Source organism: Panthera pardus, unplaced genomic scaffold, assembly GCF_024362965.1.
Source record: "Panthera pardus isolate Hobbes unplaced genomic scaffold, ASM2436296v1 HiC_scaffold_25, whole genome shotgun sequence".
Taxonomy (NCBI): domain Eukaryota; kingdom Metazoa; phylum Chordata; class Mammalia; order Carnivora; family Felidae; genus Panthera; species Panthera pardus.
The window spans coordinates 568,431-592,701 of NW_026526821.1; the positions used below are offsets into that span (position 1 = coordinate 568,431).

The 24,271-nt window shown below is 56.5% G+C and overlaps 2 protein-coding genes across 12 annotated transcripts; both read right to left on the bottom strand.

Moving 5' to 3' along the window:
• Positions 1-1,633: 1,633 nt before the first annotated feature.
• On the bottom strand, positions 1,634-19,486 carry TPD52L2 (TPD52 like 2). Of its 11 annotated transcripts, none has more exons than XM_019426250.2 (9): positions 19,318-19,485; positions 15,182-15,327; positions 13,014-13,162; positions 11,985-12,044; positions 7,382-7,483; positions 5,848-5,908; positions 4,328-4,354; positions 2,250-2,298; positions 1,634-1,776 (listed from the first exon to the last, which is right to left on the bottom strand). In XM_019426250.2, the coding sequence occupies exons 1-7, from the start codon at positions 19,334-19,336 to the stop codon at positions 4,328-4,330; spliced, it is 564 nt and encodes a 187-aa protein (XP_019281795.1). In that variant the 5' UTR covers positions 19,337-19,485; the 3' UTR covers positions 1,634-1,776; positions 2,250-2,298. The 11 variants fall into 11 exon arrangements, with proteins under 11 accessions (XP_019281795.1, XP_019281788.1, XP_019281786.1 ...); XM_019426243.2 differs by lacking the exon at positions 5,848-5,908 and adding an exon at positions 3,388-3,429 and having other exon boundaries at positions 19,318-19,484; XM_019426241.2 differs by lacking the exon at positions 5,848-5,908 and adding an exon at positions 3,388-3,432 and having other exon boundaries at positions 19,318-19,484.
• Positions 19,487-21,223: 1,737 nt separating this feature from the next.
• Positions 21,224-23,086, bottom strand: ABHD16B (abhydrolase domain containing 16B). Its single transcript, XM_053889990.1, has one exon. The coding sequence runs from the start codon at positions 22,866-22,868 to the stop codon at positions 21,453-21,455; it is 1,416 nt and encodes a 471-aa protein (XP_053745965.1). The 5' UTR covers positions 22,869-23,086; the 3' UTR covers positions 21,224-21,452.
• Positions 23,087-24,271: the final 1,185 nt, after the last annotated feature.

The window sequence follows — 24,271 nt, forward strand, 5'->3', positions numbered from 1 at the left end:
TGAGGATTTGGGGGTCTGCGTTTGAGCTGAACCTGCTTCCTGCTGCCCCTCCCCAGGGTGTGGGCCCAGGACAACAGGGACCTCCTCTGTGGGTTTATCTGCCACTCTTTCCTCGCCTTCACGGAGGAAGAAAGACAACCACACAAGTTGGCATAGGTTCTTCCCCAAAGGAATGCTTTATTGACAAATTACCCATTATTTCCTGGAGGAAAAGATAAATGTTCCTACGCTTGAATCCTGCCTTCTCACCACACCCCATCTGAGATTCTAACCCTGGAGAAAAAAACCCCAACGGTGTTCTTCCCATGGCACAGGCACAGACGACAGCCCCCCCCGCCCCAGGGTGTCTGAAGTGAGCAGCACTCAGGGTACCAGGGAGCACAGCACAGTCTGCCAGCACAGAGCCCGAGGGCACGGCTGCTCCCTGCAGCGAGCACACAGATGCACGCACAGGGGACGTCTCTGCCTGCTGAGAGCCAGCCAGTAAGGCACGGAGCTGCCCCTGCAGACACACCCCCCAAGTGGGGCCCCGAGAGGCTGCTGGGGTGTGGCAGCTTCAAAATGGGAATGAGATCTGTGTAGCTCCTGAGAAAAGGCAACAGCAGAGCTCCAGGTGACCTCTGTGCAGCCCACCTGCTCCTCACTCAGCCCCCGTGTGGGGCAGACGGTCGGGTTGGAGCCGATGGATGCAGTAATGCATTCTGATGCATACAGATGGCCAGTAATGAATGCATCAGCCATGGGGGGGGGGGGGGGGGCGGGCAGACTTGCTTTTCTTTCTCCTGCCCCGCATCCTGCCCCAGGGAGGCCCAGGAGCCCTCTGGCCAGCAGCTGTCCCAGTCCTTGAGAGGAGAGAGAAGCAAGCTTCATACGCTGGATGAAGCCCATCAGTGAAATAAAACACACCAATGGTCCAGGCCACCCTCAAGCTAGATGCCAAAGTCTACACAGTGTCAAAACCCACTAAAGAACCCTTATTTTTATATATAAAAACATTATAAACAAACAAAGCATAAGGCGATGTAAGGCTTGTATTTCAGCTTGAGTCCAAAGAAATAATGTTTCCTAACTATGAGACTAAAGCTTCGCTTAGCTTTAATTTTTGAAAAATTCACTGCATTTGAAAAATAAAGAATTTGCTTTCGTTAAAGCTAGATCATTAGTGTAACGATTAGGCAGTTGCTGATAACCAGTTTCTTTTCTGGAGGGTTTCAGAAAATGCACAGTTTTCTTGTTTAGCGTTTGAAATAAAAACTGAGGATCAGGTAGGACTCTCTGGATGAATCTTCCTTCTGTACATTCCTCCTAGAACTTAGGGAAGGAGAGGTTTTAGGAAATACCACTTATTTACGCGTATCACTCTCCCATTCCTTCCACGTTCTCATGAACCCACCAGATTCCCAAAGGGCCCACTGCCCTGTCCACCCCTGCAGCCCAGGACGGACGGCACAGCGGTCCTGCGTCTACCAACTTCGGCGTAAAGCATCTGCGTACAAAACTGTGTTCTCTAACTCATGTGAGCGCAGCAGCCAGGTCCACGCGTGAACGGCACGACTGTCCTCAAAACCAGCTCTGCACGCTCGCCCACGGCCTGGCCGGCTGTCCCGCTGCAGAGGTGCGGTTGTGGTGATGACGGGTGGGCCTGCACGTGCTCCGAGGCTGGGCAAAGCTGCGACGGGCTTAGAAGGGCGTGTGGTCGGGCAGGGGCTTGTCATCACTCCCCGTCGGGGAGGGAAGGTGGTCACTGCCATTCTCTCTGCCACCTACGACCTTAGACTACGGGTGAGAAAAGACCAAGAGAGAAAGACCTGAGACAGAGCACCCAGAGCCGGGCAGATCCCAGGCCAGCTCAGGTCTCTACGGAGTCTACAGAACTTGAATTCTGATTAGGTGAATCCTGATTAGCAATAAAAAGGAACAAATCGCTGACACAAGCAACAGGCTAGAGGTACCTCCAGGGATTTATGCAGCGTAAAAAGAGCCGATCTTCAAAGGCTCCACGCTGTATGGTTCCAATCATGGAAATGGAGAGATCGCTAGTTCTGGGGGTAGGGCAGGAGGAAGGAGAACACGGGGAAGGATTACCGTGGGGATCAAACTGTTCTCCACCTTAGCTGTTATCAGTGTCATATCCTGGTTATGTCACTTCGAGATGAAAGGTACAATGGCCCTCTGCATTAGCTCTCGTAACTGCACGTGAATCCACCACCCCAGCAAGAGAATCAAACGAACAGTCTGAATACAGTTACCTTTATGGTCCCAACTCGGTCTTCAAAGGACTTAAAGGTCGCAGAATTCCTTTAAAGAGAGAGAGAGAGAGAGAGAGAGAGAGGAGATGTCGGTGTAGGGAGCAAACAATTGTGCTGCCTTCCTAAGTCTGAAGGGCCTCAGGGTTAGGATCAACCTGCAGAAAAGATCCCTGACGGCACCCTGAGACCTCACTGTAAACATGTGACAAGCTGAAAAGGAGAGGGGGCGTGCCCAGAAGACAGTCCAGGCAAGGTCATTCTGGAGGCTTCCAGGTCAGAACAGGTCAGCCACACCTGCCAACTCCAAGAACATTAGACCTGCATGCCGCCAGCAGGTGCAACCCCGGGTGAAGTGCAGACCTCTCGACTGAGCAGTGGGTGAGATGTGGAGCACATTTCTGCTGCACCCTACATCCACACATGCTGAAGTTATGGAAGGTCCCAGGTACTCCTGACACCAATCTCTCACGGAAGTAAAGGAAAACCAAGGACAATTCGGAACGAGTGAGGAGGAGGCAGAGGAGGAGAGAGCAGGCCAGCCCCAGCCCCACCCAGCACCCTCTTATACAACCAGTTCCCTCCCTACCCTCGGGCTTCTAGAAGCAGCCCATCAAGGACCCCCAGACGTGCGATGGGGTGTGGCAGCTACCGAACAGGGACAGGGCCTCTGCTGCGGCACCGCAGGGCAGGAAACACGAGTGGGAGGCTTCCAGGAACAGGCCACAGCTCTGGGTGTTCTAAGGAGACCGGGACTCCCCTCCAGGTGCAGATAAAAGTTTCCCGTAACAGGCTTGGAGGCGCCTGAAGTCTTGTGGGTGCCAGGTATGTGTATGAACCTCTCTGCCCCTCCCTGGCCCAGTACCCTGGGCAGCCCTGGAAGGTTCCAGATGGAGCCCTGTTTGATACACTGGTCTCCTCTTAGCCTCCCCCCGACTAGCTCTTCAGCCTAGAAGGGATCTTTCCAACCCCTGGCCAGCAGGAGCCTGCCAGGGAGAAGATGGCCCTTGGCTCAGGGATATGGGGAATGTGAAGCCGACTGGCTGGAGCCCCCCCCCCCCCCCCCGGCTCCCCCCCCGCCCCCCTACCCTACCCCCCCCCCCCCCCGCCCCGGGAGCTTGGGAGCGCGAGTGCACATTACCTCATGGCTGGCATACTTATCGAGTGGCGGATTGAAGAGTTGCTGCTTGGGAGCGTGTTAGAAGCAGAGAAGGAAGCAGGAGTTACCAAGGGGATGAGCCTGGCGTTCAGCACACCCGTCAGCTCACCCACACAGAGACCCGGCCTGGCAGGGTGCGTGAGCTCTGGCCACCACACACAGAAGGGCCCCTGGCCCCGGGAGGAAAGGACCCCGGGCTCCTCTCGCTGGCCTCCAAAGTTGCCCCAGAAATGGGACAGTGCTGATAGAGAGCTTTAAAATAGGAAACTAAGAAGACCTCGGCCTGGGGCTTTAAAATACCTTTGGTACAAATAGCTGTCAGATGTCCTTGCTCGACTTCACAGCAAATGACTTTTCGGCAAAAGAGAAACAACCAGGTCAAGCAAGTAGAAATATTTAAAGTCACACGTTGTTCTAGATTTGGTTCCAGGCCTCCGAGCTGGAAGCGTGTGTGATGGGGCAGCACTGGTATCGGGCCGGACATACGTGACTGGGTCAGCGTGGAGTGAGGACCACCCAGGAGGATGCCCCACAGGTGCCCTGCCGTTCCTGGCCCTCGAGTGGTAAACGAGTCCACTTGCAGGGCAGGAGAGAACAGGAGCCGGTGTTGAGGATGAAGAGGCACAGAACCCGAGAATGGAGACTCAGCACTCCCCTCTCCCTGCCCCCCCCCCCCCCCCCCCCCCCCGCGTGAACACGTCTCTTCTCAGGAAGGACGCTGTCAGGCTGGGCTGGGGGCTGGCGATCAGCCACACGGTCACAGCCCCAGGAGCCGTGAGCTCCCCAGCAGGCTGCAACGCCTGGCAGGCCTGGCTGTGCCAGCTGGGGCCGAGGTGCACAGCCTCGCACAGGCCAGCCAGAGACCACCCTGCCCGGAATCGAGGGAAGAGCCTTCCACAGGCACGCCCCGCATCAGCCTTACCTAAACGAGTGGGAGAACGGACGGGCCCTGAAAGGCAGCAGCAGGAGGAGAAGAAACGCAGTGTTAGGAAAGGGAGGCTAGTGCCCACCCCAGCCCCTCACTCAAGCTCCAGAAGGCCACGCGGGGACCCCCGTGACCACCCCCGGTCCCTGTTCTCCTCAAGCCCCAATTCTGTGAGAGGCCGCCGCTCCCTCACGCACGCAACTGGCCCCTCTGCGATCCCACCTGGGTCACATACGAGGCACCTGCGTGTCCACGACCCTGTCTGGAATTAGAGGGATGAAGCCCCAAGGAGAGGAGCAGCGCAAAGGGGTGGGGTGTACGGAGGCGGGCTGTCCGACCCTCAGGGCTTCGGCTGAACCAGGGTGCGCACGTGCGTGCTATGACAGGACTGGCCGGGACACCCACGGGGCTGAGCGCCCTGCACTCCAGCTGCACACTCCAGCTGGCAGATTCCAACCTGGAAACATGCGTGTCTGGGGGCAATACGGCCATGTCCTCCACTACCCAGCCAGGCCTGCTCACGCTCTGGAGGCTACCCCCAACACGAAAGTCATTTTAGAAGCCTTCAGAAGATCATATGAGACTCAATTATGTGGTCTCTTGGGCGGGCAGCAGGCCCTGCCATCTCTTGGTGGGAGGAGAAGGCAGGTGCCTCGTCAAGGCTCACCAAGCTAGACAGAGACCCCTCCTTTAACCCAGGCTTTGACCCAAAATCCGATTTCCTCTCCCGGCCTGCCACCTCCTACCCCAGGGCATGCAAATAGCCTCCCAGGCCGGGCTGCTCTCGGATAGGCCTCTGCAGCACCGTGATGTAGGGCAAACATCTCAGCACACAGAAACCTCCCTGGACCTCATCTGCATTCTCAAGAAGTGGTGAATTCTCAGCCTCAGCTCAACCTGAGACTACGGGGTGAGGCAACGGTGGACACATCACTGACCCCAAGACGTTCTCTGGGAACACAGCAGAGCAAAACCGAAGAGCCCCATGGTGAGGCGCACCAGCCAACAGGCCAGTCCGTATGAGCACCTCGACTGTGTGGGACCTGGTTCTTGTCCCTGGAAGCACGGGTGCAAACGTGACACACAGGCAGTGAGGCCGGGCACGTGACCTGAGGCTCTTCGCCTCGGTCAGCAGCACACCCCCAGTTCCCGGAGCAGAGAGTGGGACTGAAGCAGAGACGGAGAAGTGAGGTGCACCGTCCAAAGGGGCCCGCGGGAGCTCTGGACAGTGCCAACGCCCTGCACGCGCCCAAGAGGGAGGGAGAAGGCTCGACGTGAGTGAATCATGCCAGAAGTGACAGGGACGTTCCTAGTGAGAATGTAATTTAGGCACAGCACACATTTATTGCTTCCTTCAATGCTCTGTTATCAGACCAGCATTTCGAGGAAAGGACCACAACCCCACACACAGCTCACCCCAGCAGCGCTGGGATGGCCCCCCCCACGCCCTCCATGGCAACCCCTGGGAGCAAGGCCAGGCCACCAGTGGCATGTGATCAGTCTGTCACCAGGCTTACCACAGCACGGCTCAGGTGGCCAAAGCAGGTGTCCCACAGTGCAGCGGCGATGGCGTCCCATCTAATTTCAAATGAGATTCGTTACAGGAACACACCCACAGAGTCAAGCATTAGCAGATGACTGTGTGGCCGGGAGGGACCGCTGCAGACCCCCCTTTTGTCACTCAGAGCCACATCTGCAGGCTCCAATCACAGCCACTGTGGACAAGGCCTACGTTTACAGGGTGACCCCAAAGGACCTCCCCAGCCATAGCTGCTCAGGAGCATGACCAGATCTCCAGTTGTGAGGCCGTGCACTCCTTAGGACAGAGGAAATACACAGACTGTGTACTGATTGTTCGGCCTCTCTGAAAATTTGCAATTTTTCTAAATAAAAAAGCGGAGGGGACTAACTACATCCAGCAAACAAAAGGTGAGCACGGCCCTGGGCACGAGCCACGTGGTAGGAGTGTCTGTGTTTTCACCTCTGGCTACATGGTCAGGGCAGAGCCCCCACCTTGAGGCCTCGCAAGGCAACTGCCAGGCAGGTCTGTGAGGCAAGGAAATGCCTCACCTACGCAGGCAGGGAGGGAGGCCACCCGAGGATAAGAGGAAAGGGGCCAGAGCGGGATGGGCTCCCAATGCTGTACTCCACACGCCAAGCCCACGGGCACTACCACCGCGTGATTCTCAAGTCTGAGAAGAGAGGAGCCTCAGCATGGGGTGGGGGCTACAGGGAGGGCATTCCCTGAAATCGCTAAGTGAAGGGACCGGTCCTGAGCGTGGGTCAGGGGCCAGGGCAGGGCTGGGCAGTGACACCTGGGGAGGAGGGGCGGCCAGGAAGGACACCACACTGCCGCTCAACAGCGCACGCTTGATCTTAGCAGCCCCGAGAGGGATGCCTCGCCAAGGGCAGGGCTAGGAGGTAGCCAAGCCAGGATTCACACCACAGCCTCTGGCTCCAAGGACCAGTCTCCTTGGCTCAGTGCCGTGTGGCAGAGGGGGCCCGGCGGATGCAGCCACGTGTGCTCCACCAGATGTCCAAGCTGCCCCCACACTCCCCGGCCCCAGGCCCTGCTTGAAGCACTTCTGATGGCCATGAAGGTCTCATCAACTCTGGGAGAACATTCAGTTGGGGCCCCTGGCGTGCAGCCACACACACCCTGAGATCTGGGCTGGGCAAACACTGCAAGGAAACAACACCCTTGTCCCGGCTGGCTTGCCCAGAGCGACACCCCACCCTGACACCGACCTGCAGGCACAGTCATCTTTCATCCGTGGAACTTCAACGGCAAGCACCCACCTTTACAGATCCCAAGCGCTAAGTTACCCAAAGGAAACAACAATCCCTGCCGAAGAAGCACAGCAGTGGCGAAGAGGCAGCCCACAAACAAGGGACCGTGAACCGAGCCCCAGGGCTGGTGTGCCCACACCTGCAGCTGCCAAAGGGCCCCGGAGGGTCACGTACCTGAGCCCCGGGCCCCCTCAGAGCCTCTGGTGGATCTAAAATCCCCAAACCCTCACCCGACTGGCCTACCCAACTAGGGTGTCTCACCTCATATCTCCGAGCTTTCTGCTGATGGCAGAGCCCACAGTGGACAGGGCAGCGGACGTCTTCTGTCCCGCCTGAGAGAAAGTTTCCTGAGTCTTCTTGTAGCTGTAAAGAAAACACCAGCTGAACCAGCACAACAGGAGAAGCAGCCATCCACCCATGAGTCGAGGACACCACGTGCCCAGAGAGAACCCCAGGGGACAGAGGGTTAGTGAGCACGTGTCTGGCCGCCAGGAAGGGGACTGACAGCAGGGACGAAAGCAGCACGGCCAGATCGCAACCTCCGAGCTCTGCAGTAACTGTTTTGTGACCTTATTCCATCTCGTCTAACGCTCAGGTGACCCACCTCCCCTGACTTCTTGCCACGGCGCTAACCGCCCGGCAAGTGGGGCGTCCGCCTGCTGCAAAGCAGACAGACCCACAGAGGCCCTGGGTCTGAGACAGAAGCCAGAAAGGTCCCCTTGTTCTGTTACTGTATTCAGGGAGCTTCTCATGTGAGAGCTCCACCACGCCCACTGGGGGCGGGGGTGCCCTGGACAGTGTAGATGTGTGGCCTGTGGTGGGCTGGCCGCTCAGACTCTCGGGAGCCCTCCGGCCCTCAACCCCCTCGTGCGGTCTCACAAATCCTTTCAGAACTGAGGAACCTTCATCTCATGCCATCAATGCCATCGTCCCTAGTGCGAGGGGTGGCTCTGGATCACAGCAAAGACCACCCTTTCTAGGCCTTCCTGCCCCAACCATCCACAAAGGGGGGTGCATCACACAAGACACGGGTCCATGACCTCAACATCTGTGAGACGGACACAGGCAGGATGCCTTGGCTACAGGCACAGCGAGGACAGCCTTGGGCTCGCCTTGAGAGTTAATACTTGGAGCTGCCAGACCTTGTCCAGATGCCACCATAAACAAAAGATACCGCAGCCTGAACCCAAGGGCTCATTTCTGGCCAAGCTGACATGTTGCCCTAAGGAAACCGCTTGAGACGGCAAGGCTCTCGAGATGCCAGCCTTCTCTCTGAAATTACTTTCTGACGCCTGGTTCGTGTCACCGGGTCACAGACAGCACCGGCATTGGGTCTTCGGAGTCCTTCCCTCCCGTCCACTCCCCCAGTGCCATCCGGAGGCTCCACCGTGATCACGTGCTGCCCTCCTCCCTCACCTTCCCTCCTGAGCACTCCAGGCTGCCCGTGAGTCCCTGTGCCACCCCATCAGCAGGGAGGCCCAGCCGTTCCCGTAGCGCCGCGGGGCCTCAGGCTTCTTTGGTGCCCGGCAGGGTCCAGAACTTAAAACACGTGCTTTCCAGAAAGTGAGTTTAAAAACACACTGTGGTCACTAGGACAGTGAGTTTATCTTAGCTGCCGGGAAGGTCAGTAAATCCTGGAACACGTTAACAGAGAGAAAATAATCTAAAATCTTTACTGTAAGACTTGCCTCGGGATTTCCTCAGGTCCATAACGAAAAAAACTCTAATTCTAAATCCAACCTTTAGACAAACCCGACCACCAGAAACCCCTTCCCCTGTGATAGCCAGAAGCTATCACAGAATGGAACAGGAATGGAAATGAAACCCGACCGCCTGTGCAGCTGCAGCCCAGAGAGCTGCGTGTCTGGGATCTAGACGGGACCCCCTGGCACAGGGGCAAGGCCGGCTCTAGAGGGGCAGACCACAGCTGGGTCTCACTAAAAACCAAAGTCCACATGCTCCTTTTGGGAGGGTTTCCACAGACTCAGCTGTCATCCTCTGAGGGACCTTCCAACCCGACAGAGCCTTTGCCAGGACCTGGCACATACACACAGTCGCCTCGGGGTCGGCAAAGCCGGCAGGAAAAGGACAGAGAAACCTGCTGCGTGTCCCCCACTGCACGGCCTGCTGAAGGAAAGGCTCTGGGACCTTCTCTGGGGCCCCTAACTTGCAGTATCTGTTAGGGACCCCACCCTCACCCCCACCTGGTGAGCTGCTTTCATTTCAAAGGGAGTTAAAACAGATTACCTGCGAGCAACAGACTTGGAGCGTGCTCGTTATTTATAAAACACCAACTACAAGGTTAACTGGGAACATGCAGGATATTTGGTTTCAGACACAGGGTCAGAAAATGTCTTCAAGCTGCTTCTCACGAAATAGCAAACGTTTAAGGTCACGTTAACGTTCTGTTCGCTGAAGTGAAACAGTCTGAAGCAGAGGATTTAAGGCAAAGCCCTTAGAGAATTTCTGCCTGCACCCACAGGGCAAGGTGTGGGGAACTGCACTTGGAGAGACCACGAGCCCGTGCCGGGGATCCTTGGTGATGAGGAGGAGTGCCCTTGGGGTCACTTAGTACGGAGCTGGCCGCTGAATGACTGGCAGGAGAGACACTGGCTCGTGGGCCATTCCGAAGGGGAGCACCCCCACGTCTCCACGGGAGACGGACCGGAGGCAATCTCCCCCACTCCACCACCCTCGGCACTTCAAGTGTGTGGAAATGAGGGGTCACAGGGACCCCTTCTGAAACGGCAGCCTCCAAACCAGGGCACGTGCAGTGCAGGGGCCGAGGGGCTGTCATCAGCCCCAGTGGAGAGACCACGCTCAGGCCGTGAGGGGACTGGCGGCCGAGCCAGAGTCTGCACGCAGGTAACCTCGGGCCCAGACGTGAGGAAGGGTGCCAGACTGTGCCACCCTGCCTAGCACCCCCCTTCGGGAATCACCCCCAGCTCTTGGGAAGACAAAGGTGTAGGAACGTCGCCAACACCAGCCGCCAATGCCAGCCTCCCCCGCCATCAGCAAACTCTGCAGTCAGCGTGGGGCATTCTCCCGCACCCTCCCTTGGTGGCTGCTCCCACCCCAACCCTGGGTGGGCACGTGATCCCAGTCCGGCCAGCCAGGTGCGTTTACAGCTCCCTGACCACGGGGGGAGCCCGGGGGGAGCCCGGGGAGACCCGCGGCAGGCCGTCCTGCCGTTGGGCTGCAATGCCACAAAGATTCAAACCTGCCCCGCCGGGCACCCTCTGTACCGTCGAGGAGAAGCCAGCCTGGCGACACAGCCAGCGTAAGGAGAGCCCTGGTCAGGTGAGCCCGGAGCAGGCCTCCCCTCCTTTCAGGCTCACACTCACTCTGCCATGCTTTCTGTCCCGTACGAGGAAAGGACGCCATATACCAACTGGCAACTACGCCCGGTGCCACCTCGGCACGCCTGCAGCTACGCTCTACCAAGGGGAAGAGCCCAACCAGGCGGTCGTTCCGCGACGCAGAACACAGCTGCCGCCACGGCCAGCCGTCTGAACCAGAAGCAGCGGCTGAGACAAGACAGGATGAGTGGCGTCAAGGCTGCGCGTGCCCAGCACAGCCCACGAGCAGCGGCACGACGGGCACAGACGCGGGCGCTTCCCAGCCGTCCCGAGTTCTCGGTCATCCTCCGGCGCGCTGCTGGCTGCAAGTGACGCCCGGGAGTGGCCGCCGCCTGGCAAAGCGCTTGAAAGGGCATCCCCCCGGCCACTTCCACGCCCAGAGCCACACGTCTCTTCCAGAGGGATCAGAATTGTAATTATTTGAGACGGCACTCAGGTCTCCTAGAGCTCTTTTCAGGTAAGTCCACACTGTGAGCCTGCCAGGCGTCCCAAACTAAGCAACATCTGCAACTTGGTGACGGACCGTCCGACGCGGCCCCGGGGACACAGCACACCGGGACTCCCAGAGCACGTGCGGCAACGACACAGACAGCGTGAACCGCCAGAGCCCACCAGTGCCCGCCGCCCCTTGTGATGTCAGGCTGCAAAGACCACACGTGGAGCCGGCAGACCTGGGGTCCCGGGGACCCTGAAGACGAGCTCAGTAACAACCAGTTCCTTTCAGTCAGACACAGAAGGACTACCCAAGTTCTCTGGTATCCATGACAGCACTTCCTTCTAAGTAACAAATGGAAAAAATCCCAGAAAGTGACTATTTTAAAACATTACCCCACCCTGTTCAGAGGAATTCTGATTAGAGTGCAGATAAATGAAGTGCTATTACCTCAGATGCAACGTCAAGAGTCGTTCTGAACCGTGGCTTTGACAGACACAGAAGACTATCCACGTATGTTTCCTACTGTGCTCATGTTCCACATGGCTGACAGCTCGATGCCCCTCAAAGAGACTCCGTCGAGACCCCACCGGCAGGGTCCAGGCGGCCCCCACAGCCTAAGAACCACCCCAAGGACGAGGGAAGCTCTGTGAGCCCCTCGGCTGCAGCCACGTCTGCAGGGAAGGAAGACCGAAACAAAGGCCCCAAATCACCGTCCGCATCGCTCGGTGCTTGGCCACTTTGGCCGCTCAGAAGGCTGAGGGGCGCCTACCAGACAGACGTGCTGCCCAAGGCCAGCCAGGCCTGTCACCTAAGGGATGCATCCGCGTCAGCCAGAGGGAGGGTTTCGGCGTGGCCTGGCGGCCAAGTGAATCTCCTTCAGTGACTACCCGTTTCACGGAAAGTAGAGTGTCATTTGCGTTTAAGAAAAATCACGTAACGGCAAGATAAGCAAAACACACCCAAACTAGGTTTGTGCCAGGTGCACGCAGCCTCCCGGTCCCTAAGAGAGTGTCAAGAGCAGGAGGAGGAGGAGGAGGAGGAGGGAGGTGCTGACGGCAAAGGCACTCACAGGTCTGACTGGGTCACTTTCTCATTCCACTCGCCAAGTTTCTCAGAGGTTTTCATATAGCTAAAAACAGAAAGTCTGCGGTGAATTATTTAGAACAATTATTTCAACTCAGGTTTTAAAGCACAGCTGAAATTCCAGGGAAGACAAGGACTGGAGAGCGGGAACATGACACTCCAGCCTGCCTGAGACCAGGTCTGCTGGTGCTCAGCACCTGCTGTGCAGGCCCGGGGAGGCCCAGGGGGGCCCGGGCGCTGACAGAACCAACCAGTCCTTCCCCTGGCACGCCCAGGGAGCGCCTGGTCATCCCATGTGAGACGGCCCTTCGGGAACAGTACTGCTGTGAGGAATGAGGAAGGCACAGCCGCATCCCCAGGATACTTCTCTGGCAGTCACCCTTTGGGATTCAAACCCACGATTCCCCAGGACAGAGAAATGGGCTTTCGTAGGTGATTTTTTTTTTTTATAAAATGCGATCGATCTTTCTGCAGGGATGTGGCTTCTCAGTGGGAGACATTTACCCCCTCCCCCCACCCCCACCAGCCCTGGAGGATACATTTCAGAGGAGCCATGTAGCTGTACTCCCCAAATTCAGAGGGCAAAGTCACACGTGAGTCAGAAGTCCCAGGGCTGTGACCACATCACGCTCATGAGAAGGACTCACATCCACCTCAGCAGACACTGAGCTCTGAGGACCACAGGAAAATCAGTCTCATTAAGGACCTAATTAGTGTCCTCTCAGATTTGTACCCTGAGATACACTCTCATCGATTTCTGCTTGGACAACTAGCTAGTGCATCCGTCCACCTTTTAGAAGTATGTGTAGACTCTAAGCTCTTGGAAGACATGCCAGGGGCTAGGCCAAGGACTCAGGGCCTCTGGCTGGCTGCCTGCAGACAGGGATACTTGATCCCCCCGTTCTGTGAGGCACCCTGTCCCCCAGCACGTAACACCCTACTGGCGAGCCAGGGGCACCAGCCTGGCGAACGCCCTCCAGCCTCCAGGGCGCCTCTGCCGCGGGCAGGTACCTACGCAGTAGAGACCTGCACATCACGCCAGCTCCTGGACAGGTTCTGTTTCAGGCCCTCCAAGGCGGAGAGGCCCAGCTTCCTTTTCAGCTCTCCACAGTGCCTCTCCTTGGCTGCCAGGACCTGGCGCAGAGTGACAATTTCCTCTTCCACCTGCAAAAGCACAGTTGACTTGATTGCAGGAAGTGACTAACATCCTTACACACACAAGAGGTTTCTTGGAATTACGTAAGGACTTTCCGCTTACAGCACATAACTTGTCTTAGGAACAGAGTCAACAACAAATATCTCTTTTTATCTGGAACCAGCACCCAGCTTCTTGAGAACTGTCTCTTCCCCTCAAGCCAAGTGGTTCTGCCGGGGCTACCAATCACTGTGCCCACCCATGGATGACCAAGCAAGGCCTGTCGGAGCTCTGCTCTGGGACGGGGCACAGGTGTCAGAAGAGATGATCCCCTCTCCCTCCAGGCTCTGGGTCTGGGCTCAGAAGCTGGAATTGCTGGCAGCCAGGCCCTCTCTGCACGGAGAAATTCCACATGCACTGGGAAGGAAGCAGAGCTGACAGACAGATGGACGGCCAAGACTCAAGTGACAGAGCAACGGCCTTTATGACAACAAGTATGTTTCCAAGGTTAGCTCTAGGCGTCGGCAAAGGCAGTTACTCAAGCCAAAAGTAAATGTGAATTTGAATTCAATTTAAGTTTGAATTTAAGTTGAATTTAAGTTTGAATTAAGTTTGAATTCAACTTAAGTTTGAATTCAATTTAAGTTAGAAAGAATCCTGAAAATAAACATCTGAAACTGCTCAAGCCCTAAAACCAAAAAAAAAAAAAAAAAAAAGATGTAACTTGAGAAGGAAGCATCCTCTGGAGCCTGACTACCCTAAAGGTTTTCGTTTTTAGCTCCTGCATCAATAGCTACTCTAAAAAAAAGTCTTTCCCTTGGGGCGCCTGGTGGCTTAGTCGGTTAAGCGTCTGACTCTTGGTTTCGACTCAGGTCATGATCTCCCAGTTTTGGGAGTTTGAGCCCCATGTGGGGCTCTGCACTGAGCGTGGAGCCTGCTTGAGATTCTCTCTCCCTCTCTCTCTGCCCCTCCTCCACTCATGCTGTCTCTCTCTCTCTCCCTCTCAAAATAAACTTTAAACAAAAAAACAAATGAAAAAAATTTTAAAGTCTTTCTTTTAAAAAAGTGATTATTTGAAGGAAGGCAATAAAAAGTAGCTCAGAGCCCTTATATCACTAGTTTTTCCAGCACAAAATAGTTGAAAAAGAAATAACTTAGAAACATAGGATCACCCAATCAAATTGTTACTAGTTACTCCAGCAATAAGGACCAATGACTAGAACATTCCACTCATGGTGTGATAATCATCATGGCTTGAGGCTGTGCAGTCCAGCTGTCTTGGGGATACGCACGTTGAAAACTTTAAGTGACATGAGCTTCTGCCGCTCAACTCTGAAATGACTGAGCGCAGCCCATAAGCTTCACCGCACTGCCTGCTGCTGCTGTAACCTTCACTCAACTCAGACACTGCTACATGCTTTCCCCCAGGGTCTGAGGCCTGGCTGTGGGGCTGAGGATCATCTACACAACTAGCTCTTTTTAGACTCAGGATGCATCAACGCAGGATGCCAGCCTCTGCCTGATCGGATGCTATGCTCAGATATCAGCAAGTTCATTCCCCAGATTTTGAACCTAAGTGAGTTGCTGTTAGACTCTGTATCACACAGAAAAAAGAAACACTCCCAGCAGTCAGTCTGAATAAAAATTATACTTGCAGGTTTGGGTTAATTACCATTTCCTCTTAAAGGACTCTCAATTTAAGATCACATGAAGCGCTTTTTACAAAAAGAAGAATCTTTAAAGGAAAAATGAAGATCCAGGGGCAGATAGTTTGTGGGGTCTGGAAACTGTCAAGTGTTAATCCCAACAAAGAAACCCCCAGTAGATGGTGTGCTCAGAGCAGCCGTTCCCGTGTGGACACCCTCCTCACGGTACACAAAAAGTGTACCAGGCACACAGGCACACAGAAAAGTGGCTGCAAAGAGCAATTTCTGTGGGACTCTGGGAATGACCTCCCAGGGCAATTTCTGCAGAGCACAGACAGCGTTATGGCCCCTCATCAGCCTGAACTCACAGTCACCCCCGGACAGATGGCGGAGACTTAGCACCTTTGCGAGCTCAGCCCTAAGCTCCTCCTCCTCAGCCTCCGTCAGACCCTCAACAGCAGGAGTCTGGGCGGCCACCGCGGTGTCGACAGGGACATCTGTCATGGAGTCGGACAGCAGACCTTTGTTAGGAGAATTCAGGTTGATATCTGCCAGAGACAAACAAAGTCGGAAATTGTCAATAAGAAGTTACAGGGAAGTCAATAGGGTAGAGGTCTCCACCAAGGGAGAAATCAAGGGTGAGGCCAGGTTACAGGGGAGTCGAGGGGGCCGTGGAGAGTACTCTGACAGGTTGTCGGGATGGTTTGGGCCATTAGGCCAAGGACATCTCAAGCCACCCAAGGTGCTGCTTCAGGGCACTGGAAAGGCTGGCACGAGGCAGCCAGACCTGAACTCTGATTCCCTCAGGATAATACACTCTGCGGAGACAGGAAACCTTTGCTACAAACAAAGCAGCTGAACCTAACAGATCTTCTAATTTTTAAGGCAAAGAAACGATACGGCTGTAAGCACAAGCACCACTTTCAATCAACCGATCTGCAGAGCACGTGCTCCCATCACACACACAAGGTGCACGGGCTGGTCACACAGCCCCAGCAGGGAGTCGGCAAAACACAACTCCCCTGGAGTCTGTTCTCGACCCTCGTCCCACAACAACATGCAGGGAGGCGCAGAGACACTGCTTCCACACCTCCGCTATACCCAGATCAGGTTCCAATTCCTGCAGGCACTATTTCCTCTTCGAGTTAAATGCATCTTCTTGCCTGCACTAACAGCGGACAAGATCCCACACAAATAAAGAAACATGGGTCTGCTTTAGTTCTTTCCAACTCCGAACACACGACCGTCCTTCAGTAGCATACAATCCGCACACGCCATGAAAACAGGCTTTGTGTGGTGTCCAGCACTTTAGAAGTAAAGGCATAGGGACACCTCACTGGCTCAGCTGGAGCAGCATGTGAGTCTTGAGCTCCAGGTCGTGAGGTCAAGCTCCATGTTGGGTGGAGAGATTACTGAAGTAAACGTTAAAAAAAAAAAAAAAAAAAAAGAGGGGCACCTGGGTGGCTCAGCTGGTGAAGCGTCTGACTTTGGCCCAGGTCAGGATCTCACGGTTCATGGGTTCGAGCCCTGTGTCGGGCTCTGTGCTGACAGCTCGGAGCCTGGAGCCTGCTTCAGATTCTGTGTGTGTCTCTCTCTCTGCTCCTCCCCTGCTCACACTCTGTCTCTCTCTCTCTCTCTCTCTCTCTCTCAAAAATAAATAAAAACATTAAAAAAATGTTTAAGGGGAACCTGGGTGGCTTAGTCAGTTAAGCATCCGACTTCAGCTAGGGTCATGATCTCACAGTTTGTGAGTTTGAGCCCCGCATTGGGCTCTGTGCTGACAGCTCAGAGCCCGGAACCCGCTTCAGATTCTGTGTGTCCCTCTCTCTGCCTCTCCCCTGCTCAAGGTCTCTCAAAAATAAAGAAAACATTCTAGAAAATAAAAAATAATAAATTAAAAAAATAAATAAAAACAAATGCACAAAGGTTGGGGAAAAAACTGCCTGTAGTTACAGATATGTTTCTCTACTGCTGAAATCCTACAATCTGCTAAAAATAGACTGTGCTTAAAACTAAAGATGCTTGGGGCGCCTGGGTGGCTCAGTCGGTTAAGCGTCCGACTTCGGCTCAGGTCATGATCTCACGGTTCGTGGGTTCGAGCCCCGCGTCGGGCTCTGTGCTGACAGCTCAGAGCCTGGAGCCTGTTTCAGATTCTGTGTCTCCTTCTCTCTGTGACCCTCCCCCGTTCGTGCTCTGTCTCTTTCTGTCTCAAAAATAAATAAACATTAAAAAAAAAAAACAAAAAAAAAACTAAAGATGCTCTAGGGGCACCTGGGTGGCTCAGCTGGTTAAGTGTCCTACTCTTGATTTCGGCTCAGGTCATGATCCAAGGGTTGTGGAATCAAGCCCCATGTCGGGCTCCACACTGTGCTAAGGGTGGAGCCTACTTAGGATTCTCTCTCCCTCTGCCCCTCGACCCCTTCTCTCTAAAATAACAAAAAACCCCTACAAAGATGCTCTATTCAGCTCATTCCCTTCACATGTCCCACACAGCTGGAGGTTAGCACTTCCTTGGCGCTTGATACACGTTTACCAGATGAAGCACAACCATTGTTTTTATCCACTGATTTGGGTTTTTTAAAATGTTTATTTATCTAATTGTGATCGGGGCGGGAGGCACAGAGAGGGAGAGAGAATCCCAAGCAGGCTCTGAGATATCTGCATAGAGCCCGACCCAGGGCTCAATCCCACAAACCCTGAGATCATGACCTGAACTGAAATCAAGAGCCGGAGGCTTAACCGAGTCACCCAGGTGCCCCATCAACTAATTCTGATTTTTAACTGAAATCAACCCACATAACTTTACTTCATGTGCTGTGTTGAATCTACTCAAATTCGCTAAATGCCTTAAAATTTCCACAACCTTGCTCTTCTATTTTTTTAATTTTTATTTTAGAAAGAGGGCGAGTGTAAGTAAGGGAGAGGAGCAGAAAGAGGGAGGGAGGGAGGGAGAGGGAGAAAATCTTGAGCAGGCTGCACACAGTGCAGGGCTCAGTCCCACGACCCTTGGGGTCATGACCAGAGCTGAAAACAAGAGTTGGACGCTCAACCGACTGACTTCAGCTCAGGTCATGATCTCACAGTTTGTCAGTTCAAGCCCCACATCGGGCTCTCGGTCAGCACTGAGCCTGTTCCAATCCTCTGTCCCTCTCTCTCTGCCCCTCCCCTGCTCTCTCTCTCTCAAAAATAAACATTTTATAATAAAGGAAGGTAGGTAGGTCTTTGGACTGTTTCTGCCTATAAAGCTAAAGGCGGATCCTGCAATCACTCCCAGATAGAAACTGGGCATTCACCAAACATGCCAAAGCGCCGCACAATCATTGTGTGATACCAACCTCACCATAGCCCTGTAGGTAGATGGCATTCACACTCTGGTTCAGAGGAGACCGAGGCAAGAAAGTGTCACCAAAAGACCTACAGAGTGTGGGGCTGGTGCTGTAGGAGAAACTAGGGGGCTAGAGTCCCCCCCTGGGTGAGTCCCAGACCTCCAGAACTGTATAAACTGCGTGGTGATAATACAAGGAATAATCTCAAGGGGTTATTCCGAAAATGGAAAAAGGACGTTTGAGAAACAGGTTTGGTATGGTATTCGGCATACAGTAAGTGCTCAGTGTTTTCTATCACTCTATGGTCAGAATCCAATGCTTGTGATGCTTACCTATATTAGACATACACGTCAAACAGCGAAAAACGTCAACTTAAAACTGGCGGCTTTTGATGTTCAACTATTTCGTAAGTAGACTGCAGAGATAGGAAAATCTACACAGTGTATCAGAATCTAGGAGTTCTGTTAAATTAATACGCTGATACAGGTCAAATGACAGGAAAAAAAAATCCTTAAATTACCCAGGGTAGTCATGTCAACACAGGAAGTTAGCATCTCTTCTGTACCAGAATGAAAGATCGACTCCAATCACCTTCTCGAGATTTTAATCTCCTGGGCCCACTCCACACCCCCAGCGGCCATCTCAAACCGGTCAGGGGTGTCTGTTCGGGAAACTGGCCCAGTCTCGGTGTGCCCTGACTCACTGCACCCTTCCCCCTTGAGACAACCCCTAAGAAGCCTGGGCTCCGAGCAGCGTTGCCACCCAAGGGGCGCTGCACTGAGCTCGAAGATGGTTCCATCTCCCCTCCCCTCCCCTCCCCTCCCCGGGAGAAGCGCACAACACATCGGCCCTGGTGCAGGGCCGGATGGAGTGTCCTCGAGGGCCCTGCGTAGGGCGGTCGACTAGGCAAGCGCCGGGAGGGGGCATGACGACAGCTGCCCGGAGAGAGAAAACCCAAAACTCTGGGGACGAGGGGAGGGGTGCCGGGAAACCGGTCCTCGGAGCGGCCGCAGGGTAAGTTGGTGAGTGGTCCAAGCCGGGGGCGGCAGACGCACGCCCCGGCCATCGGGAGCTTCGAGGCCCGGCGCATGGGAGCTGAAAAGGAGCCACGGGGCGGATAGAGGCGGAGGGGATTGAGGGTCTGAGAAGCGCCGCCGGAGGGGAGGAGCGCGCGCTGGGCCCGAGGAGCGAAGGCGCCGGGCCCGCGGGTACCTTGGCCTGCGGAGTCCATGTTCAGGCGGCGGCCGGGCCGCGGCTGGGGTCGGGACCGGGGTCTCGGGCGCTGTAGGAGTCGAGCTGGCCGCACCAGGACTCGCTCGCCGCGCACAGAGCAGCCAGCGGAACCGCCTCAGCCACCGCGGCATTACGTAATCAGCGGCGCGACAACCCACTTCCGCTTTGACGCGTGCTCCGCCTTCATCCCACCCCCACTAACGGTGTCCAATGAGGACTTTGTTCGGCCCCGGCCCTATTACCTGCTCCAACCTGATTGGCGGAAGCTGCGGACTAAGCCGGAAAGGGAGGGCGGGTTCTTAGGGACTGCCTCCCGCGTCGGCTCCACCAGCGAGACCCACAGGTAGAACGGTCCGAAGGAGCCCGGGGGAGGTGGGAAGTGGGAGGACCGTCCAACATGGCGTTATGAAAAAGCGGGGTTTGGCGTTTTTGGAGGTCTCGAGAGTGTTTACCGCTGCTCAGGAGTGCCATGGCTCACGCACCGCACAGACCGTTTGAGGCCTGACTTCCTGATTTTGGAGTTAGCTTCTCCCTCCAGTTTTTAAGTCCTTCCTCTTTATGGGGATTTTTTTTTTTTTTAATTGCATGGGAGTTACGCAGAAAAAGGCGTGTCTGCGATTCGTCCTCTAGCCCTGCAGGCGCCGCTGCCCTCACTTGGCTGGAGGCATCTGGCTCCGCACGCACCTGCCCCGGGTCCCGTGCACGCACAGCTGAAAGGCGTGAACTGACCTGTGGGGAAGCCTTCGCGCTTGTGTGCGGAGTGCTCCCTTCCCCTCCGGTGTTCTTTCACTTCATTTTCACAGCAACCTGATGAGCCAGGTGGAGCCTTCCCCACTTTACAGATGTGGAAACTGAGGTTAAAGTAATTTGTCCAAGATCGCTCAGCTAGTTGTAAAGCTTCCAGCAAATGCTGGAACAAGAGTTTGCCGGACTTTCTCAAAGGAGATGTGTGAAACCACTAGCGGTTTCGCTAAAACAAGTCCCGAAATTTCCCTTCTTTGGCACCTAAATAGCCACTGGAAGGGAATTCCTAAAAGGTATTCAAACCCTTCAGGATCTGACTTTTCCGGACTGCACTCTCCCTTTCCAGCCAACCCACTCTTCATGTACGGATCCCTCTGTGGAAGCCCCTTCCTTAAGCTGCCTAACTCCTCTTCCTGTGTCAGCTCAAAGCACACCTCACCACAGGTGTCTTCCTGGTACCTAAGGTCACCTCTGGCTTGCACTGGCCTAGGTGCTTCATGGCCATGTCCTGCTCTGGTGCTGTCAATTATATGTCTGCCCCACTTGCCTTCTTTCGGTTTTTCCAGAGTCTCCTGCACTGCCCACTCTGACTAGCCCCGGTCCCCAGGTGCTGGGGAAGGCCAGTAGTCCCCCCCCCCCCCCCTTCATGCAGTTCATGGCAGATGGTAAGGAAGCAACTGCATTGCAGATGGTGGCGAGCAGAAGGCTTGTCTCTCATTCTGTGTTACATCCTTGAACCCAGGAACGATGCCCGGCCCAGGCCTGGCTCAAATTTGCCTTGCCTAGCAAACGAATGGTCAGTGCAGGTGTGTCTATAGCCCACGTGGACATGCCACCGTGAGTACCTGTTACTCTGAGTCTGTTGTCCTTTCCTGTCCAAGCCAGGAGTGTGGAGGTGGGGAGGGGACCCTAGAGGCCCAACATTACTAACTCCTGGTGAGGTCTGGCGGCTAAGACCTGCTTTATAGTCTTCCAATGCCAATGTCCTCTCACAGCTGGGGGTGACTTGTACAAACCCTTCCTCACTCAAATTTCCCAGAGCCACTGTGTATCCTGATCCAGGATAAGGGTACCTCCCGGGGTCTCACAGCCTGTGCTCCCATCATCCTTTTGAGGTGATCAAGGCACCCATCACACAGTGTTGCCATAAACTGGGTCAGGTTAATCTCCACATTCCCTTTAGAAGCTGGGAGCAGAATGGGACGTCCACAAGTGTTTGAGAGAGAAGTGGAAGGAGGGAAGGGGGGAATCACCCCGGTGAGGGAGAGCACCAGTTCCCTGCGTTCCATCTCACCCTCCCCCAGACACCAGGTCGGGATCCCCAAGGCAGGGCCAGCTTTACTGGTTTCCCGTGTGGGGAGGGGCGAGGACTACAGCCTCCAGGGCAACCGGAAGTCCTCCGGTTCCAGCGGACTGAAGTGAGTGGCCTCCACGTTCTTGAGGTGTCTACGTGCCAGGAACAGCGCGAGCTGCCGGCGCCGCCGCGGGCTCAGGCCCTGGCCCACGAGCCAGGGGAAGGCGAGCCCGTGAGGCCCCCAGTCCTTCTGCTCGTCCTCCTGCTGGTCCTCACGGCGCGCGCGGTAGGAGCGCAGCAGTGCTCGGCACCACTCATCATCCACGCGGTAGCGCGCGTAGAAGGTGGCCTCCTGTGCCAGGCTGCCGGCGCGCAGCCAGCGCGTCACCACCGCGAGGCCTTCGCGCGCCATCACGACCGGGTAGCGGTGCCGCAGAAGACGCAGCAGCAACTCGTTGCCGCGGTTGCCCTCCACGTCGCCGGACGGCAGGGGGCGCACGTGGCCCGAGGTGCTCACCACGTCGTCCAGCGTGCGCCGCAGCAGCAGGACCGGACCGGGGTAGCAGCACAGCTGCTCCGCCACGTTGAGGTTGAAGTGCTCGCGCACGGTGCGCACCACCAGTCCCTTCCAGCTGCGGGGCATGACCTTCAGGGCCAGCGGCACGAGGTCGTCGAAGGTGGCGTCGAGCACCAGCGCGCCCAGCTCCGGGTAGGTCATGGTGGCCCAGGTGGCCGTGAAGCCACCGATGGACCAGCCGTAGACCACCACGTGCGCGGGCGGGAAGTGCAGGCGGTGCAGCGCGTACTTGACCACCACGTCCACGGCGTTGGCGTCATGCTGAGGGAACGGCACGCCCGTGCTGCCCCCGAAGCCCGGGTGGTTCCAGCCCAGCACCGAGTAGCCGGCCTCCAGTGGCGCCGACAGGCAGCCCATCTCATAGAAGCCGGCGTTGCCTTCGCAGCAGATGACGAGGCGCAGGCCGCGGCCGTGGCTGCCCGGGTGCTGGCGGCGATCCATGAACATGGTGTCGATCTCGTTGCCGTCGCGGGCCACCAGCTTGGCGCGCCGACCGCGGTAGCGCTCCACGAGGCGCTCCTGGCCCTGTTGCAGCAGCGGCAGGAGCGCGCGAGTCATCAGGAACATGGAGCCGGGGTACACGAGCCAGCGGCCCAGCGAGTGGGCCAGCGTGTAGCTGGCCAGCTGGCCCGGCAGCTCGCGGATCTGCCGCAGGAGGCACTGCGCCTGACTGCGCGCCCCGCGCGGCGGCCGGCCGGGCGCGTCCCCGCCCAGCGCCGCGCCCCGCAGCAGCCACACGCCCGCCACGGCCGCGGCGCACGTCAGCGCGCGGTGACCGCCGCCACCCCCGCCGGCGGCGCGCACGTCATCCCAGCGGAAGTCCACCGGCCAGCTGCGGAAGTTGTAGGTGTAGTTGGCGGTCAGGTAGATCTTGAACACGTGCACCAGGGCCTTCACGAAGCAGACGACACACATGGGCGTCGAGGCTACTGGGAGCTCGGCGTGAGCCGTAACGCCCGGTCGCCAGGTCCGGGTCGCGGCGGGAGGCCCAGGCCCGGCCCGGCGGGCAGCTGCAGGGGCCAGCGCAGCGCGGGGCTGTCTTGGGACGTGCCTCCTGAGGGCTTGGCCCCAATGGCCTTTATGACCTGGGCCTTTCAGGGAGAGAGGAGGCGGCGCGGACCAGCTTTATGAGTCATTGTCGCTGGGGAAAGAGGCGACACCCTGTGATGGGCGCACAAAGGGTTCCAGGGCAGGGGCGCGCAGGGGGTGGGGGGGGGGGGTGGGTCTCGAGTTCTGCCCCGCCCCCAGGACCTCAGGCTTCGGACCCTGCAACCCTGCGGCGACCACATCCTCCCCAGACCTTCCTCGGCCTGCACCCTCTCCAGGCCGAGTTCACCTGCCTTCCCTCACGCCTGGAGCAGCATCCACCGCCCTCCTTAACCGAAAGCGGACAGACAGGCTGGAGATGGACAGCCTTAACCTCGTCCTAGTCAGGAGCAGAGGACGGGGGGAGGGGGGGCGGGGAGAGGGGTCTCAGTGAGACAAATGACGCGGGGCTTCCCATGGCCCTGAACTAAGGTGGCTGTGGCTCCCTTTCCCACGTCGTGAGGTACCCACATCGGTGGGGAGGGGAGGCAGCAGCCCGAAGCAGCAGCTCTGGTGACCAGGCTGTGTGACAGCTTGCAAAGACAAGAGAGCCTCCTGAAGAAGTCTGGGGGTGGCAGTTCCCTGCCCAGGCTTGTGTCAGGTAACCGCGCCCCCAGACCTCCCTGTGCGAGGCGGGGCAGCCCGGGAAATCCAGCTTGGGTTGTCACCCTAGGGGAGTGCAGAGTCTGCCCCGTGGGGCTTCTGGAGCAGCCCGGGCCCTGTCCTCCCCTTCACACCTTCCTTCCCAGGAAACGGGGTGAGCCCTGGCTGGAAACCCCCCACCTGTTCTGGATCCTGTTTCCACTGGTGCCAGCAGAGGCAGTGACCTCCAGGTAGGTCCTCCCTGGCCAGCGTTCCTCATTTTCAGCCCCTGGCCAAGCCACCTCCCCACTCCCCACTCAAACCACCCCGCAAGCTGTACCTTCCTCTTTTCGGGAGGACTCTGGCGGGTTCCCCTTTTCCTCCTGCGCCGGAGAGGGCCAGCCCACCTAAGCGCAGAGGGGGCAGGATTAAAACCAGGCTCTGAGGGCTCACTCAACAGGGAATCTGGCAAACCCAGGCAGACACTTGGAGCCCGGGAGCCAGACCTGCCTCAGGGATCCCAGCGTTCTGGGAAGGGGGTTCCAGGCTCCGACAAGCCTTCTCTGCTCTCCTGCTCTATCTGGGCCCACTGCCAGCCCAGTCAGCTCCCACCAGGTTAGAGAAGCAGCGATAAAGACTGTTGGGGTCCT